The following is an 18,582-nucleotide window of genomic DNA, read 5'->3' as shown; positions in this document are numbered from 1 at the left end:
GGTGGCTGGGGAAAAAGAAGAAATAATACTATTGCACTGCTGAGCTGACTATTTTCCATTCCTGTATATAAAGTATATGGTATGCACATATATTTTAAAAGACAGATTCATCCCTCTTCTTGGACTCCATCCATAACTACATCTCTTTAGCTGCTAAGGAATACAGAAGCGATAAACACAGTTACCCTGCTCAACACTTTACCTCATGGTCTACGCTCATTTCATCATCCAGGCTTTTCACCACACGGAAGCCGAGATCACGATGGTTGTTTTCATTTTTACCCTTACTCATTTCATAAAAACACTTCCACTTTTCATTTTGAATTGCCTGCATTTCTTTTGCTGTCTTTGAAACAGCTTGGAAGCTGTCTCCACCGAACGCTCCTTGTGCCTGATGTGTTATCAGTGGTGGAATATAGTCACTTGATGGTGGACCTATAGCCTTCCATAAAAAAGTATTAACTCCAGAAAAAGGGTTATTGGTATTTTGGAAAGTATCATCAGATCTGTTCCAATGTCTTTCTTGACAAATTTGCTTAGAAAGCTGGTTCATTCCAATTTCCTGGAGCAGCTTCTTTTGCTTTTCAGTGGCCTCTAATTTGTCCAGTTTCTCCTCTGTTCTGCACAGGGAATCTGCTGCCTGCTGCAACATGCTTTGAAAAATCTTTAAATTAAGGACGCATTTGCTGATGTGCTGCTCATTTTGGGACAGACTACTCATTCTTCTCCCAAAATCTTGTCTCACCTGTGCCAGCATGCATAGGTCAGAGGTCTCACTTATCCTCTCCTCCTCTTCCGTAGTGTACTCTGTACTCGATTCTGAAAAGCCACCTTCCTCATAAACTGGCTTTTCCTCACAGTGCACTTCAGGGGATGCATCCAGGTCTCTGAGGGTAGCCTTATCTTCTTCCTTTTGCTGCCTTTTTTCATTGTTTAGAGCTTGACCTAATCCAGCTCCTTCTTCCAGGAAGTCTTCATGAAGTTCTGAATAACTGGCAAAGATTTCATTGATTTCAAAGCTACAGAGGCTGTCATCCACATCACTGACACTGAGGGTCGTCTGGAGTTCAGAAGCTACGTCACAATTTTTGTCCTGTGCAACTGGCTGTAGGCTGGTTGATGCCTCTTGGTCCACTAATGCACTATTCTCCTCAGGAAAAAGAGAGTATCTTGGGGCAGTAGAGCTGTCTGAAAAATTTAAGTGTTAAGCCATTTCTCCAGATGTCCATCAAACACACTGCTTTCGTACATTTAGGAGTTAATGTCTTTTAGAGATTACATGAGCAGCATTTAACACCTCTGCTGAAAACAGTGTGCCTGAATTTCAACTATTAACCAGACTTACAGTCTTAAGTTTACATTAACAATTAGGGTGGTAGCTAGAATCCAACGCTAACTGCTTTCTATTTTCAAACTATGTCATAAAATCTGTAAGTGCTCACATTTTAATTATTCATCTTGGACCTTTATGGACTGAGGAACATGCTAGGTGAAGGACACATGACATCTTGCTAAAAGAAACTCACCAGCCTCAGTTATCTCTTTTCCCTGCAATTCCTGTGTTCTCCTCTGGTAGCTAAAAGCTGATGCCAAACAGATGTTCACATCTGCAAAAACAGCAGGTCTTTGTGCTTTTGGCGTTTCATCAGCATGACCAGTTTGAGACTTAGTTAAGTCCTGTAATACAAAAAACAGAATAAAAGCCAACTATATTTGACAGTTCAAAGTCTCTACCTTCTCCTTTAAGGTGGTTTGCCTCCATGATGAGAAAAGGATACTCAATGTTTAGATTGCCTCCCACCTAGATTTAAGCAGAACAACTTGAATCTGAATGGACACAAAACTCTGCTGGTTTAAATATATGAAAGGCTACAATCCTGGAAGTCACCTTTAAGTCATTTTTCAGTATGTACTGAATATCCTGAAGTTTCATGGAGCGGTTCTTGGGTTTAGGTTCTAGCCCTGACTTCACAATACCATAATAGGGCATAGGAAGTCTGACATCTGCTTCTAACTGCTGTCCCGAAATTATGAGCTGTTTAATAACTGAGTCTTCAAGACCTTTCCAGGGAGGGGTCTCTGCAAAACATAAATATAGACTTTACGTCATAAGCTGTATATCAATGTTAATGAAAATAAAGAAAAAAGAAAAAAAGAGAACAGAATCGGAGATCCTGAAGCATTATTGTCTGCACATTCCCTAATTTACAACTACTGTCATGAACCAAACAAGCACTCAGTCCAGTCTGGCATATCCTCCCTATTTTATTTCAACAGCGGATGCTTTAAAGGGAGCTGACAGCAATCTCTAGAGGACAGTTACACTGTAAACCATGGTCTGGATTCTTCATTACCAACTAGCTAATAGAGGGTTTAATTTTTAGGGTGTTTATCCCATTTCACTGTGAAACCAGTCAAAGTCAATGCATAACATACATTATCTGTAATAACAATAACAATACATTATCTGTAAGTTATCTTAGTGACCAAAAAGATGAGAGCTGCAGAGGCTCATTTTGCACATTGCAAAGAGTTAACTGAATGTTTTGCTGTCCTCGCATGAAGAAGAAAGATAAACAGCAGAAAAACACCATACAGAAAATTGTATCTCTCCAACATCAACCATTAATCTCACCCTTTAGTTATGCAATTTTAAGTTTTCTGATTACATTTTACAAAAGTTTCCAGTAGTCTTTGCTATTGTCATTAACATTTGGGGTTTTTTTGCCTGGAGTGTTCCTTTTCCAAATTAACTCTGTATGAGCCACCACAGCAAGGTTTTGTCCAGTCACACAGGGGAATTAAAACAGACATTAGGGGGCTGAGAGTTTGCACTGAAAACATTCACCGGGTTACCCTAGTGACAAAAGCCTAAAGCTATAGGTATACCTGTCAAAGCCTCCTGCACTACTGTACAGAAGCTATAAATATCCGATTTGACCGTGACAACTTTTTCAAGGATTACTTCAGGAGAGCACCACTTATACAGCTGGACTGGGACAGGAATACGTGTCAGATCACTGTGTTCTCCACCATCTTTGCTGTATAAAGGGAAAAAAGTTGAAAGTTGGGACATACAGCACACTCAGCTAGAAGGTATACCTTTTGGAATTAAACACCTGAGTTTGTTATATCTGCTTTTAGTTTAAGTACCTAAAAGGTCCAGAGCATACCTGCAAATAAAAATGTGTAATATTTTCACACCAGTAAATGTATTTTGGCACATTACAGCAAGGACTTTCTGGTGAAAGTAACACCTCCTTTAATAAATTTACACTCAAAAAGAAATCAGAAAAAGCTGAAAAAACTTCCCAATAGGAATTTTACAAACAACCCTTTAGCTCTGACCAGCACTCTCTGACCATGGACAAAATACAAGAAGGTGCCACCTAGCCTGTCAACATTTATTCTGCAATGTATACGTATGTCTAGAAGATAACTTCCTCGTCACATTTAACTATAGGGTTTTTTGTTATTCATTTCACAGTAAGCTGTATCTGAAATAGCCAAGAAATCGCCAAGATTTATTAACAAATTGAGTTTGCAAGGAGGTTAGGAAGTATCTTTGCTCCTTTCAGGACATTACCATTAGCAAAGTTTTGTTTACTATCAATTTTAGTCTCTTTCTTTACAGTCTAACCAGCCTTTTACTTCCTTTCTAATCGGACAGCACTACAGGAAAGAAGTAAAAAATGTAGGTAAGTAATAATTTACCTAGACTAAACGAATGGTGTCCCCCATAAAAGAAATAATCTTTTTGTCACTGGTGGCACTTAATTACTACCAGCTCAATGAGGTGTGGAATCTTCAACCATTTTAGGTAAGCCTCCATAAGCAAAAGTTCAGCATAACAAGAGGAGACTTAAACTATTTCCAGCCCAGCAGCAGAATTAGCGACTCAAAGAGGAATTTCATCTCTGTTCTGTAAGATCAGGTTCTACTTCTCTCTGATGGTATTTTTATACTGCAGTAAAGAGCTGCTTCTCTTACTAGTTTCTATTTTCAGATAGTTATAACACAGAAACTAAGTCCACCTGAAACTTGCTGTACTGCCTGTGGCAAAGTTAATGTACCTGAGCAGTAATAATTTGGAGTTCTTTACTCCTGTAACTGTTGCCTGACTCAGAGGCAGGAGTGCCTAGTCATCAAGGGGGCACCTCAGCAGAATTTAGCACTAAATTTGACTTTACTTGTGTTTGTCCCTTTCACAGAAACAGTGAGGAAATTCTTTACCTCTCTATCATGTATTCCAAGTTGCATAGCTTTGCTTCACCGGAAGAAACAATCTGAATAGCATAGGAGGTAACAGAACGGTGGATAAATCCACGGGAGTGTAGAAAACGCAAAGCGTCATTAACTTGAAGCAGCACATGCAAAATAGTCTCCATATGCAGTACTGGGAATTCTGTACGCTGAAAAAAAAACCAAAACAGAAGTACCAAATTTGTATTGCAGGTCTTTAAAGCTTGATGTTGGGGAAAACTGTTATTGTACAGAAGGCGGCAAAGAAAGCAAACATGAAACACGCTGTAGTAAAAGTCAGACAAATTGCACTTGCTAAAAAATGTTCGTTCTCAATACCAAATCAACTAATAATACCTTAAAAAGTAATTAAGAAAAAAGAAAGATATTGACTATGCCAAAATTCACTCTGAAGCAGAATGAACTCTTAGGATTTCTTGCCTTTGACTGCAGTTTCTCCAGTAACTTAGATGTCTGCATTCAGTTAAAGAAACAGTTAAAGAAATAAAATGACTCAATTAACTCCAAAAGAGGAAGAGAAGAATATTGCATTACAAAAATAAAACACAGATCAGTTGATTGAAAAAAAAAAAATAAATAAATAAACCACAACTGAGTTCAAGCCTTTGCTTTTTTTACACAGGCAGTTTGCAATGTACTACATGCAAATATTCAAGGGCAAAAGCTGGTCTCGCCACATTTGCAGTATACAACCACATGCAGAAGATTAAAAGTTCAACTGAATTTAACAGCAGCCATTTTAAGACTGACTCCAAACAAGAAAATCAATGCAATTGCACCTGAACATTAACTGAAGTATTGCCAATTACAAATTTTACCAGCTTACACAGGCTATCTGATACTGTACTGTGCAATGAAATAGAAACCTGGATACACAGACTGATGATTTTGTCTTCTCGTTCTTTGAGTAAAGATGGTAGATGTAGTTACTAAACTTCTTCCTCTCAATTAATTACTATTTAAAAAACAAGTATTCCAATTACCCTTTCATGAAGGATGCTGTACAGAGAACCAAAGTTAACTCTTTCATATACTAAACGGGTTTTCTCCAAGTCACTAGACAGACAAACAGACATCAACTGTAGCAAATGAGGATGACGGAGTTTACTGCAAAGGGAGAGGAAAAAAAAACTGTAAGGCAAATCCGAGATTAAAAGCGAAAGAGTCCTGGCCTTCTAGGTGTTTTTATCAATACAATGTGAATGCTTATTACTTTTCATTAAAATACCAAAAATTTTAAAAGAACCATAGATCAGGAGGCATTTAGGAAACAGTGCTTACTGTCACAACTAGTAGAATCTGTAAGCAAGCCATCCAAGAAATGTGCAATGAAGCATTCATCCAGACATACAAGAAGAGAGCATCATCTCCTCCTGTGTTATCCAGAGGAGCAAAAGGTGTGGGAAGAGACAGGAGAAGAGAGAGACCTGTATTGCTCATTTGGAGAGAAAGTGCAGCCACAGCCTAACAGTCCTCCCAAGGTTAATCCCATTTCCTCACATCACTGGAGACACCCAAACCCCAGGACCACTTGTGGCTACAGCACTTTCTTTCTTACCTACTACGTTCCTGCTCTGCAATGAGAAGATCAGCTAAGCGTAGTTTACTACAGTTCTGATGGGGCTCAAAGCTGAGTTCCTTCACTGTAACTCTGCTGCCTCCCCACATTAAGCTACAAGGAGAAGAGGAGGAATTTCTATGAGATGCTTTCTACAGTATTTTTTTTCCAGTTACGGGATTACTTACAAATAATTTTGTAATTCTGAAATGCTCTGGTGCTGTCTCCTACTGTTAGTAACATTACTCGGATGATGCTGGCTATAGCATACACTCTTTCAAATTGACAATAAATTCTCATCCTGTTAAAGACTGGATGTAGCAGGACAGGTTTGCTGTCCAAAGATGCTACCCTTCCATGACCCAAGGTAAAGAACAAGGACACTCTAAACCTCCTTTCACTAAATGCCATCAGCCCACTCTGATACAAGCCAGAGCTTTGGGAAGATTACATGACCAATTTGTCAATTCTCTGGATGCCTCTGTGGCACAACTACTTGTTACACAATACAAATGATTAAAAAAGAGGCTCAGTCTGCACTTGCAACTCTCATTTCACCATAGGTTTGAGCAAGTGGGCTGCAGACATACATATCCAGAGGCCTGAGGTCTGACCCAACAATTACAAGGACTAAACACTGAACAATGCAATTTGTGCAACCCCAGCAACATATTTCCCACCACAAAAGGAATCAGTACTGAAACACTGCTATCAATGAATAACCATAATTGGGTTAATATTGCTGGAAAGGACAAGAGCAACCTACAGGTATCAAGGGAATATAAACAAGATACTAATCAGTGCACTGCAGAAAACAAGTTGCAAGCAGAAAGCAGTGGATGAATATAGAACAAAGTAAAACTATACAAACAAAGCATCTGGTACAACAACTTGCTGCTTAATAGTAACAGATACACACTAAAAGGGGCTACAATCCCTTTGATTCTACTCACTTTGTCATGATCATGTATGGTCCAACATGGTAAGAAAATGTTGGTTCATCATCTGCCTGAACCACATCTTTTTCCCCAATAATAGGGAGAGATGCCAAGTACCCTAGATGCCCACTGCCTGCAAGATAAAACTGTAACAACACCAGGGCATAACCAAAAGGAATATGCAACAGTTCCCAAGATGCGTCACAAACTCACTAAAAACTTGAGTGCAATCAGTGCAATGGGAGTATCAGCCAAAGCATCAAAATGAAATGTTAAGATATCTATGTCAAAAGCTTAACTTTCTAGGAGAAGCAGAAACAGTCATTAAGAACTCACACAGGTGACATTTAACAGAAGAGTTTTTATTGCCTGTTCCAAAACAGCTTCCTCCGACAGGGCCTACTAATCACTAAAGGCCTGAATATTTGCACTCTCCAAGGTTTTTTCCCACCATTTCAGTAGAAATAAGAACGCACTAAAAATTAAAAATAACACTGGTGGGGTAATTACTGTGAAGAATATGTGGCTCTGAAAAACGGTACTAATATCATTAGAAAACTATTATCCATAGCATCTTACCTTCCCAAAACCAAAGCTGTAAATGCTCTTGGCTGCATTAGCTCCACCTTTTAGAAATCTACCCAGAGGACTGTCAACATTTCTAAGTATCAAAAACAAAAGCAATAAGAGTAACTAAATATGCCAAGGCTTTGAGTAAAACACAAAAAAAGAGAGAGAGAAAAATGCAGAAATTCTGCAACAGCCACCTATTTCAAATGTTGCATTTGACTGGTCCCACACAAAAAGTATAACACAGATGCTGAAAGTCCAAATTATTGTGCAACTCATTAAAAGTTTTTAGGTATACCATTATGATATGTACTTGTTTAAAGCAAGATAGCCAATTAAAAAAAAATATATATATACACACACACAGGCACCCTGCATCCCTTTTTATTCACAAGTAAGTATTTTTCCTTCATGTTATTGCCATTTTAATACTATTAAAATCCAGTACTTCATATTCCTGATTTCAAGAGTATCTCTTAATATACAGATATTTACAAATACCAAGTTTCTATTTGGAACTCTCACAACAGAAATAAAAAGTATCACCAGTCCTAACACATGTTGGTTTTAAATCTGATATTGTCAAAAAGAAACAAGAACATGATAATTTTAAGATAATAGAATATGGAAGTAAAAGTCCTTGTAGCTCAATCCCTCAGTACTTGAGAATATATTCTTACCCTTGAACAAGACCACCAAACCTAGACGGACTGCAGACCAGCGCTTTTGATGAACCAACCTTCCTGAGTAGATCAGAGGGAAAATTTTGAATGGCAGCCTGCATGTGGAATGTACAACGCTGTATAAATTCCAGCATCTAGAGGAGGGGGAGAGAAAAAAACAACAAAAAAAATTACTTCAGAACTGCAAGATAAACCATTTAAAATTAATAGATCATGACTACTAAAAAATAACCAGTTACTTGCAGTATTTAAATCAGCATTTCAAGAAATGGATACACAGAAAAACTTGAAGAAAATCAATTACATGAAAATGTAAGAAAAAGCTTACTTCAAACACTAGATGACTAACTTCCGAGACATTCACCCACTGAAAATTGTAATATCAGGTTTCTTTTTAAGAGAATAGGAATAGAAGAGAATAATAACAGGAAAGAGGACTATTATAATATGAGTTTTAAATCAATATCGCAGTCATGAATAAGCCTTCTTGATACCGCATTTTGCTACCATGTGTCCTGGTTTCAGCTGGGATAGAGTTAACTGTCTTCCTAGTAGCTGGTACGGTGCTATGTTTTGAGTTCAGTATGTGAAGAATGTTGATAACACTGATGTTTGCAGTTGTTGCTCAGTAGTGTTTAGACTAAAGTCAAGGATTTTTCAGCTTCTCATCCCCAGCCAGCGAGAAAGCTGGAGGGGCACAAGAAGTTGGCACAGGACACAGCCAGGGCACCTGACCCAGACTGGCCAACGGGGTATTCCATACCATGGGACGTCACATCTAGTATAGGAACTGGGGAGTGGGGGCGGGGAATCGCCGCTGGGGAACTGGCTGGGTGTCGGTCGGCGGGTGGTGAGCAATTGCACTGCGCATCATTTGTACATTCCAATCCTTTCATTATTACTGTTGTCATTTTATTAGTGTTATCATTATCATTATTAGTTTCTTCTTTTCTGTTCTATTAAACCGTTCTTATCTCAACCCACGGGTTTTGCTTCTTTTCCCGATTTTCTCCCCCATCCCACTGCGTGGGGGGGAGTGAGTGAGCGGCTGCGTGGTGTTTAGTTGTTGGCTGGGGTTAAACCACGACACCATGCTAGCAAAAATGACACATTTGCTGACACTTCATGCACAGACTGATACACACTTGAAAACTACTTCAAATTTACTCCCAAATTGCACATACATGCAAACAACCTACATACATCAGGGATCGAAAACAAGGGCCTGTCATTCTCCTCACTGCACACTTACACATAAAGGTCCTAACAAGTTACAAACATGCCTCTGCGCCTGAGCAAAACCTTAGTTAAATAATCTGAAACATGAGGATTTCAAAATACCATTACTGATGTTGAAAAAGAATGTTAAATAATTATCTAACATGTAAAAGCCAAGAATTTCTCCCTGGAATGTTGCGAGTTTCTTCGCTTTAAGATGAAGATGTGAACACATACCTAGCACATATTCAACATGTATTACACACACGTACCTGAGCACTGCTTTCTTTTCCAGCTGACATAGCCCAGTACTGAGGACTTTTTCCATCTTTATCATGTACTCTCAGATCACCTCCTTCATCCAATAACTTGCTAAGAATCCACTGATTTCCTGAGAATGCAGCTGCATGGACTGGGGTGCTTCCATCGTAAGAGCGACTGAAGAATGTTAAAGCAGAAATGTTTCAACCTACCCCTACTACACTCAACCAGCTGCACTTCTGGGGAAAAAAAAGCAGCATACCTAGAATGTTTAAGTACTCCCAAACAACAACACACACCATGAAATAAAGACAATTACGCACCTACTTACCTCTGAGGATCTTTGGCTAAAATAGCAACGTGCATCTTAAGCACTTCTTCATTTATATACAGTGAGTATTGTGTATTACATTGACTAAAACCACTACAAGATTAAACACTAATTTTAATTTAAAAAAAAAAAATTATTTTTACACTTAACTGATTAGCGTCTGAGCCATAATCCAACAGGACATCCACTATTTTACCAAGACCTAGCAATGCAGCAGTGAAGAGAGAAGTTTGGCCCATGGAATTTACAGCATCAACAAAAATACCTGCAAGAAAACAAAAGATTACGAGGCCAGTGCTTGTTGCACCCCACCCTGAGTAAAAGGCAACGGTTGGTTCATTAACACTGAAACTGACTACCATATTCCTTCTGAGATACAGGAAATATGGAAACATAATGATATTAGCAGAAATGGAAAAAAGAGCAAACGATCTTGAAAAAAACACAAACACCTAAAAGGATGTATAAACATCAGAGGCAAAGTATTAACCTGGATGAGCACAGATATCACCGGAGGACTGCATCAATAAAAAACTAAATTCTTCTGAAACTGTAATTAAGAGTTAGACAAATACTTTGTTACTTTAACCAGTATTCTTCAAAATAGTTAATCCCATTCTGCATTAAACAGGAAACCTCGAGAACTTGGGTGAACTAAGTCACGCAAACTAAAACTGATCTGTTTTTAGTACCAAGCAAAAAAAAAAAGGGGGTGCCACAAACCACTCAGCCTGTGTTCTCTCCCTCCCAGACCCAAAGGACCGGGAACGGTCATCAATGGCGGGCGGCTCCTGCCCAGGCAGCACCACCCGCCCGCTTCGCGCTCAGGAGAGAACACCACCATCCTCCTCGTGGTTTGTGACGCCGTACAGGTGCGATCACTCTCCTCTAGTGACCAACTACAGAAATGATCCCTGAAAGTATAGTCTTAACCCAAACCCGCCACCGCCACCGGCCACACACACGCGCACCGCCCTCGACCACACGGACACCCCACCACGCACACCCACGGCAACACAACAACAGCCCCCCGCGCTCCCGCCCAGACCCCGCCGCCGCGGAACCGCGGCCCGCGCCCCACGGTCCCGGCTCCGCGCCCCACGGAACGGCCGCGCGGGGCCATGCGCGGGACACGCCCCTTCATCTGCATCCTTGGCCCCAGACGCCCAATCACACGCGCCGCTCCCACGCAGGCAGGAGCGCAGCTCCGCCTCCGCTACCCGGACACGGGACGCCGCCGCGCTCAGGCCGCCCGCCCCGCCCCGCGCCCGGCTACCGGCGCCCCGTCCTCCCGCCACGCGAGCACAGGGCCGCAGAGCCAGGGCTCCGCGGGCAAAACGTGCACGGGGAAGGCACCCACCCGAGCCTGGGCCGTTACAAAGTTTTCATGACACAGTAGAAGAGATGACCGCCTCAGTCCATGCTCCCGCTGCCCCGTGCCACCAGAGAAGAAGGGGCCCAGGGACCACGGCCAGGCAGCACTGCGCATCTCTTGCCTGGAGCTCTGAAGGGGATGCCCTGGCTTCCAGGGGCTACCGAGGCCCGACGCGTTCAGGCACACTCTCACCTACCAACTAGAACAACCCCACAGAGTACCATCATAATTAACACCGCCCTTTACATCTGTGGATCCAGCCTGAGCACCAAGGACTTCCGCACCACAGCCGACACTATAATACTGAGCAGTTTCGCCCAGCTGCAGACCCCAGCAGATACACTGTGGCCCCAGGATCCAACCTGACGTACCCCATCTTCCATGGCATTGCACAGCATAAGGAGCGCAACATCAAGCAGCTTCTCCCTAATCCCCATCAGACTGATCAAAGGTTTACCATGCTCCAGGTCTAGCCTTGTTGTCCAAAAAGTGGATTTGTTTCCCGGTGTGCAACAAGCCAATAATCACACACTCGGGAGAGACATTATTTTTTTCATATTTGCACAAAGATGGGTGCTAGGTGGTAATTCCAGCAAGCTAGCACACAACACCAAAGAAAAACAATGTATTCATGCTGTTACAGGATTAGTAGAAACTCACCTAAATTTCTATTAATTGGTTAGTAGTCACCATCTCATCTACTATTGGCCAGTTATATTTAAATTAGCCTTGCCTGCTATGTAGATTAGCACGCATGCTCCTTGCAGGTGGGAAGGGGCAAGTTCTTCCAGCCTGGAACTGAGCTGGAGGTTGAGATGTCCCCCAGCCACCTTTACCTTTCCGCCAGTTCATGCTCCTTTGGCAATCATCCGGCCTTTGGCGCCTTCTGGAGCAGGATGTTTCCTTTTATCAGTCACATCCTACATTTCTTAGGCCCAATTATCCTTAATGTTTCTTTTTGCTCTGATGGACCTTGAGTATTCTTGCCAAGTTGGCAATGCACATGAAGCATCCTCAAAACACTGAGGCCTAATTGTTCCAGGGTGTCCTTACTCTGTGAATGCCAACTGCGTGCCTTTCTGATTACAGCCTTACCTGTTAATTTGATATATACAAAATACATCTTGCACAAAATAGTCAGACTATTCTAAATCTCTGAGTTATTCGTCAACAGCCTGAGCAACACAGATTCCCACAACATGTCACAAAAGGCAAATCCTGAACAGTTTCTCCCCAGCCCCTTGTCACTCTCCGATCAACACTGTTGAGAAACAACTCCACAGCACCCACCAAGTCACCTTGCCCTACACAACAGATGGCTTGAGAATACCATCGCCTAACTTGCACACCCAGTTACTGCCAACAAACTTGCAAAGCATTTCTTTTTACTGAAAAACCCCACCCCACCACACATTAAAACCTTAAACCCGCCCGGCAGCCCACACTGTCACTGCTACCGAAAATGCACTAACGGGCTTGTGAGAAATCAAGTACCGTCTGTGCTGGGACGCAGCCGGGAGCCTGCGTGTTCCGCCGGAACGCGTTTGCTCGCCGGGAACTGCGGCAGCAGGCAATACCCCCTCCTCCTACCGCAACTATTTTTAGTACCAACCACATAAAAAAAGGGGTGCCACAAACCACTCAGCCTGTGTTCTCTCCCTCCCGGACCCAAAGGACCGGGAACGGTCATCAATGGCGGGCGGCTCCTGCCCAGGCAGCACCGCCCGCCCGCTTCGCGCTCAGGAGAGAACACCACCATCCTCCTCGTGGTTTGTGACGCCGTACAGGTGCGATCACTCTCCTCTAGTGACCAACTACAGAAATGATCCCTGAAAGTATAGTCTTAACCCAAACCCGCCACCGCCACCGGCCACACACACGCGCACCGCCCTCGACCACACGGACACCCCACCACGCACACCCACGGCAACACAACAACAGCCCCCCGCGCTCCCGCCCAGACCCCGCCGCCGCGGAACCGCGGCCCGCGCCCACGGTCCCGCTCCGCGCCCCACGGAACGGCCGCGCGGGGCCATGCGCGGGACACGCCCCTTCATCTGCATCCTCGGCCCCAGACGCCCAATCACACGCGCCGCTCCGCCTCCGCTGCCCGCGACACGGGACGCCGCCGCGCTCAGGCCGCCCGCCCCGCCCCGCGCCCGGCTACCGGCGCCCCGTCCTCCCGCCACGCGAGCACAGGGCCGCAGAGCCAGGGCTCCGCGGGCAAAACGTGCACGGGGGCGGCACCCACCCGAGCCTGGGCCGGCTACCTGCGATGCCAAGAACCCGTTCCTCTCCGGGAGCAGAAATCGACCCCCGGTGGTAGCACAGCACGTCACACCCAGGCTCGGGTGGCCGCAACTCTGTAAGCTACTGACAAAGAACATCGGCTCTCGCTGAGTAATTCCTCTGGAGTCCGGGGAGACTCCCAATCCCAGGCAAGTTACAGATAATACAAAAGCCCACGCTTTCTTCAAAGTCAACCGGAGGCTACAAAAAACCTCCTCTTGCCAATTGTTAGGAAAATCTCATTTCCTAACTAGCGTACCAATTAGTCTTTATAGTATGAAACCATATGAACTTTCCTAAGATGTATAATGGCATACTGCCTAGCCATGGTTGCGTGCGGGTGACTAAAGGACCCCGGCTCATTGCAAGGAGGACAGCCCTGTTCTGGAAGGTGGCAAAGCTGAGCTACAGGAGCACACCCCAACGAGACACAAATGGCACGTGGCAATAACAGGACAAGACTGTGAGGCTGTCATAGCACAGGAATGTATATACATTATAAAGGCTGTTAATATATTTTGGAAGGCTTTAAGGACTCTGTTTAGCTGCTTAAAAGTAGTCGTTCATGATAAAGCAGCACTCATGGCTTGCTTAATGCTTTTGCTTAACATTGACCTATTCTCTTATCAGAGTAAGAAGATTTGGAAAGCCCAGAGCTACTTTGAGCCAGGAAAAGGAGACATAGTAGGCACTAGCCTAAAAACCAGGAAAGAGAAAGAACCCAGCAAGAGATGAGAAAAAGGACCCAGTGAGAGAGAAGACAACCCCAGACCCAAATATTACTGTTGCACCAGACTATGGCGTGAGGGGCGGGAACTTAGATTGTAATTGCCCAAGATTTTAGTGTTTGGGGTCCCTCTCCAGAGGCATCCAGCTCGAGCTGTCTAAATTTGTGCACCATAGATAAAATAAATTACACTTTTTATTTTGAAGGCCTTGATTAGAGATTCTGCTTTGGGAAACCTAGGGTCGAGCCTGAGGGAAGAAGCAGCACCCAAGGGCTTGTGTGTGTGTGAGGAGTTGAAAGGGGCACCTGTCAGCTTGGTGGAGTCAGCCGCTGTGAAGAGACTCCAGTGCTAGCAGTTAAAAGTCTTGGGTGGCGTGTGTGGTGTGCAACTCCTTAATTGGTGTGTGAATGCTCGAGCAGCAGCTTCTCCCTTCACAGCCCCAACCCTGAGGATGAGGACCTTAGTTTCTCGGAACCTTAAAAGCTGCCCAGGAAGAATAAAAATAGCCCGGGACTACCAAGATAAGGCCAGCATCCTGGCCCCTCCAACGCTTTTGTGAAACCCTCCCATTATTTGGCATCATAGATAAGTAATTGCAGCAAGACTGACTCCCTGGACGCCTAGATCCACGAAGAAGCAAATGGATAATGATGCCATAGAATTATAGTTGCTTTGCAAAACAGAAGTGTGTGTGTGTGTTAAGTAGTGACTGGGCAAATTATCTTGTATCTGAATGCCTGAAAGATACAAGAACCACGTGTAAAAACGCATCCAGGGTGCCCCAGTTTGAATGGGACACTTCGTGTGTGTGAATAAAGAATTACTGTTGTAATTCTATACTTTGCATCCCAGCTTCTCTCCTTGGATGTCACGGGCCAGTTGCAGTGTTTTCATGACACAATACAAGAGACAACTATCTCAGTCTGTGCTCCCTCTGCCCCACAGCACCAAAGAGGCCCAGGCACCAATGCCAAGCAGCACTGCCTGTCTCTTGCCTAGTGCTCTGAAGAGGATGCACTGGCTTCATCACCTTGCCCTACACAACAGATGGCTCAAGGATACAATCGCCAAACTTGCACACCCAGGTATTAGCAAAATTTCAAAGCATTTCTTTTCACTGAACAACCCCACCTCACCACACATTAAAACCTCGAACCCCCCTGACTCCTCCTCCCCCCCCCCCGCCCTGCCCGTGGAAGGCCCACACTGCCACTGCTATCGAAAATCCATGGAAGGGCTCGGGATGCAGGAGGCAGCCGGGAGCCTGCGTGTTCGCCGGGAACTGCGGCGGCAGGCAACACCCCCTCCTCCTACCGCAACTATTTTTAGTACCAACCACATAAAAAAAAGGGGTGCCACAAACCACTCAGCCTATGTTCTCTCCCTCCCGGACCCAAAGGACCGGGAACGGTCATCAATGGCGGGCGGCTCCTGCCCAGGCAGCACCACCCGCCCGCTTCGCGCTCAGGAGAGAACACCACCATCCTCCTCGTGGTTTGTGACGCCGTACAGGTGCGATCACTCTCCTCTAGTGACCAACTACAGAAATGATCCCTGAAAGTATAGTCTTAACTCAACCACGCCACCGCCACCGGCCACACACACGCGCACCGCCCTCGACCACACGGACACCCCACCCCGCACACCCACGGCAACACAACAACAGCCCCCCGCGCTCTCGCCCAGACCCCGCCGCCGCGGAACCGCGGCCCGCGCCCACGGTCCCGGCTCCGCGCCCCACGGAACGGCCGCGCGGGGCCGTGCGCGGGACACGCCCCCTCATTTGCATGCTCTGCATCAGACGCGCGACCTCCGCCCCCTCAGCGCGCCCCAGGGCTCCGCAGCGCAACACAGCGCCGCCCGATGGGGCTTGGGCCAACGCTTCGGTCGCGCTGCCCGGAGCGCCCATTGAAGCAAGGGCCGGAGCCGCTCTCTGCGCACCGTCCCCTCAGTCAGCAGGCGCAGTCTGGGTCCGGGCCGCCGTGGCACGAGCGACACGACGGCAACGGCGAGCACGCTCGGCTCTGAGCCGGGCTGGGGCGGCCCCCGAAGCCCCTCTCCCCCGCACTGCTCGGCGACTCCATGCCAAAAGTGAGCAGCTTCTACCTAACCCCCTCCAAGGCCAACGAGCGACACCCGCGGCCGCAAATCCACCAGGCCTTCCAGGGACAGCGCGACGTGAACGGGAAGAGAGCAGGGTCTCCCCGTCCCCAAGACGCTCTCCACCCCTCCCCGACAGCACTAAAGCGCCTTCGCAGCGCCCCCACAATTCCGCAGCTCTCCCCGAGCCAGGCTCTGCTGTAGCAAAAAGTCTGTACCCTCCTCGGCGGGGACGGAACCTCTCAGACGTCTGTACAAAGTCACTCTCACCAGTCAGAAAGCTGATCTGTTTTTAACACCAGAAAAAAAAAAGGGGGTGCTCCACAAACCACTCAGCCTGTGTTCTCTCCCTCCCAGACCCAAAGGACCGGGAACGGTCATCAATGGCGGGCGGCTCCTGCCCAGGCAGCACCGCCCGCCCGCTTCGCGCTCAGGAGAGAACACCACCATCCTCCTCGTGGTTTGTGACGCCGTACAGGTGCGATCACTCTCCTCTAGTGACCAACTACAGAAATGATCCCTGAAAGTATAGTCTTAACCGAACTACGCCACCGCCACCGGCCACACACACGCGCACCGCCCTCTACCACACGGACACCCCACCACGCACACCCACGGCAACACAACAGCAGCCCCCCGCGCTCTCGCCCAGACCCCGCCGCCGCGGAACCGCGACCCGCGCCCCACGGTCCCGGCTCCGCGCCCCACGGAACGGCCGCGCGGGGCCATGCGCGGGACACGCCCCTTCATCTGCATCCTCGGCCCCAGACGCCCAATCACACGCGCCGCTCGCACGCACCCGCGCGGCTCCGCCCCGTCCGGGGAAGCCGCCCCGCCCCGTCCGGGGAAGCCGCCCCGCCCCGAGTTGCGCAGTCTCCGCACTGCGCGGAGGGACCCGGCTGCAGCCGCGCCGGCGGGAGCCCGGCGCCCGTTACCGGCCCGGGGCGGCTCGCCGTTTGTCTGCACAGAGCCCTCGAGCAGCCCCCAGCTTGTACATCCTGTCACCAGTGCTATAGAGACGTCACAGCTCTAGGAACAGGACGTGCTCTGGAAGTTCTTGAGTGTAAAAATGAAAAAGAACTGCAAATATTAGGGTTCATTTACAAAATTCCCTGTTCCCTGGTAGCTAAAAATCTAGGTGTCAAAAATACCAGTATCTAAAGCCTACCTTTCCTTAAAAATCCTTAAGGATTTTGCAAGCAGAATTAAAATTGTATTTGAAGAGTATATTCCTACAGTAGGCTTTCAGAATTTTAGTTTTACAATACCTCAACCATTTGCTTATGAGCACCTTACAACTAAAAGCTTATTTTTCAATTTACTTATTTTCATACAACAATTTTTGGATGCAATAATTAGTGCCACTTACCAGAAAAAGCCAACTACAATACATCTTGCCAACATATTTCACTCGCAAAACTGAATTGTACAGACAGCACGCTATTTTTTACCACAAATATAAGCATAGAGGAAAAAGTAAAACTTTTCTGCCGATGCATGTCTAAACTTAGCTTTTACCTTTTTTCAGAAGCTTCTTCACTTTCACATAGTTTCCCTGCCTGACATACTCATGCAGCTGAGCTTCCAGGGAGTCACCTTTTATACTTCCAAGCTGGACTGGGCAGGGAATTGGAAGAGGGAGAGCATGAGCCATCTTCCTTCCTCAACAGAACTAGGAAAAGGTATGAAACATAATGAAGCTGCAAAACGCCATAGCTCCTGGCAGCTCGAAAAGAGCTTCTCTTGACTTCAAAACCTCCAGTAGCTGACACAATCAGTTATGGCTGCTTCCTCCAGCCGAACCCCAAGATGGAAGGCGAAAGCAACCTCCCTCCCCTCTAACTGTGCCCTCTGAGGGAAAGGCCTCCCTGAGAGATGAGCCGATGAGGGATTGTTAGTGGGCACGGCCTAGCCGAGGAGAAACGCGGTCCCAAGGAGGAAAAGGGAGAGGTGACGACCGGGGGATGACAGAAACACCCCGAAAGCCTGTCAGGTGCGGAGGCCTCTCCGACCGGACGAAGGCAGGACAAAGCCAGCACCGCTCCTGGGTCAGGGCTGCTCGGGCCCAGCAGCCTTTTGGCTCTTTCTGCCCCCTTCCCACGACTGACGGGCTCCCGCCCCAGGCTGCGCGTACGCCCTGTCACAGCCCGCCCGCAGCCGCCTCACCCGCCTCAGCGCCGACGCCACCCGAACGGCAGCGGCACGCGGTCCCATTCCGGCGGGCTCCGCGTATCGCGCATGCGCGTTGAGCGCAACCGCCGCCGCCGC

The 18,582-nt window shown here is 46.3% G+C and overlaps 1 protein-coding gene and 4 non-coding genes across 12 annotated transcripts in view; all 5 read right to left on the bottom strand.

The window, feature by feature from the left end:
- The window catches only part of TEX14 (testis expressed 14, intercellular bridge forming factor), a 36,585-nt gene extending 18,034 nt beyond the window's left edge, over positions 1-18,551 (bottom strand). For 5 of the 8 annotated variants that reach the window (XR_008237638.1, XR_008237635.1, XR_008237640.1 and 2 more), the window contains exons 1-13: positions 17,833-18,246; positions 9,973-10,087; positions 9,503-9,668; positions 8,010-8,146; positions 7,339-7,420; positions 6,775-6,905; positions 5,822-5,935; positions 5,247-5,370; positions 4,234-4,412; positions 2,890-3,041; positions 1,889-2,079; positions 1,527-1,677; positions 203-1,188 (exon numbers count right to left, since the gene is read on the bottom strand). Coding sequence is in view for 2 of the 8 variants with exons in the window: in XM_052804657.1 (XP_052660617.1) it covers positions 203-1,188; positions 1,527-1,677; positions 1,889-2,079; positions 2,890-3,041; positions 4,234-4,412; positions 5,247-5,370; positions 5,822-5,935; positions 6,775-6,905; positions 7,339-7,420; positions 8,010-8,146; positions 9,503-9,668; positions 9,973-10,087; positions 17,833-17,968 (2,664 nt within the window). In the remaining 6 variants the exon portion in view is untranslated. Of the gene's footprint in view, positions 1-202; positions 1,189-1,526; positions 1,678-1,888; positions 2,080-2,889; positions 3,042-4,233; positions 4,413-5,246; positions 5,371-5,821; positions 5,936-6,774; positions 6,906-7,338; positions 7,421-8,009; positions 8,147-9,502; positions 9,669-9,972; positions 10,088-17,832; positions 18,247-18,480 lie in introns of those variants that run through there. The other 3 variants (XR_008237636.1, XR_008237637.1, XR_008237639.1) reach the window with 3 other exon arrangements.
- Positions 10,544-10,752, bottom strand: LOC128149726 (small nucleolar RNA U3). The gene has a single exon (XR_008237788.1). It is a non-coding gene; the product is annotated as a small nucleolar RNA U3 (small nucleolar RNA).
- On the bottom strand, positions 12,834-13,042 carry LOC128149724 (small nucleolar RNA U3). Its single transcript, XR_008237786.1, has one exon. It is a non-coding gene; the product is annotated as a small nucleolar RNA U3 (small nucleolar RNA).
- LOC128149727 (small nucleolar RNA U3) lies at positions 15,576-15,784 on the bottom strand. The gene has a single exon (XR_008237789.1). It is a non-coding gene; the product is annotated as a small nucleolar RNA U3 (small nucleolar RNA).
- Positions 16,642-16,850, bottom strand: LOC128149725 (small nucleolar RNA U3). Its single transcript, XR_008237787.1, has one exon. It is a non-coding gene; the product is annotated as a small nucleolar RNA U3 (small nucleolar RNA).
- Positions 18,552-18,582: the final 31 nt, after the last annotated feature.

Source organism: Harpia harpyja, chromosome 12, assembly GCF_026419915.1.
Source record: "Harpia harpyja isolate bHarHar1 chromosome 12, bHarHar1 primary haplotype, whole genome shotgun sequence".
Classification (NCBI taxonomy): Eukaryota; Metazoa; Chordata; class Aves; order Accipitriformes; family Accipitridae; genus Harpia; species Harpia harpyja.
This window is presented reverse-complemented; position numbering and strand designations above follow the sequence as displayed.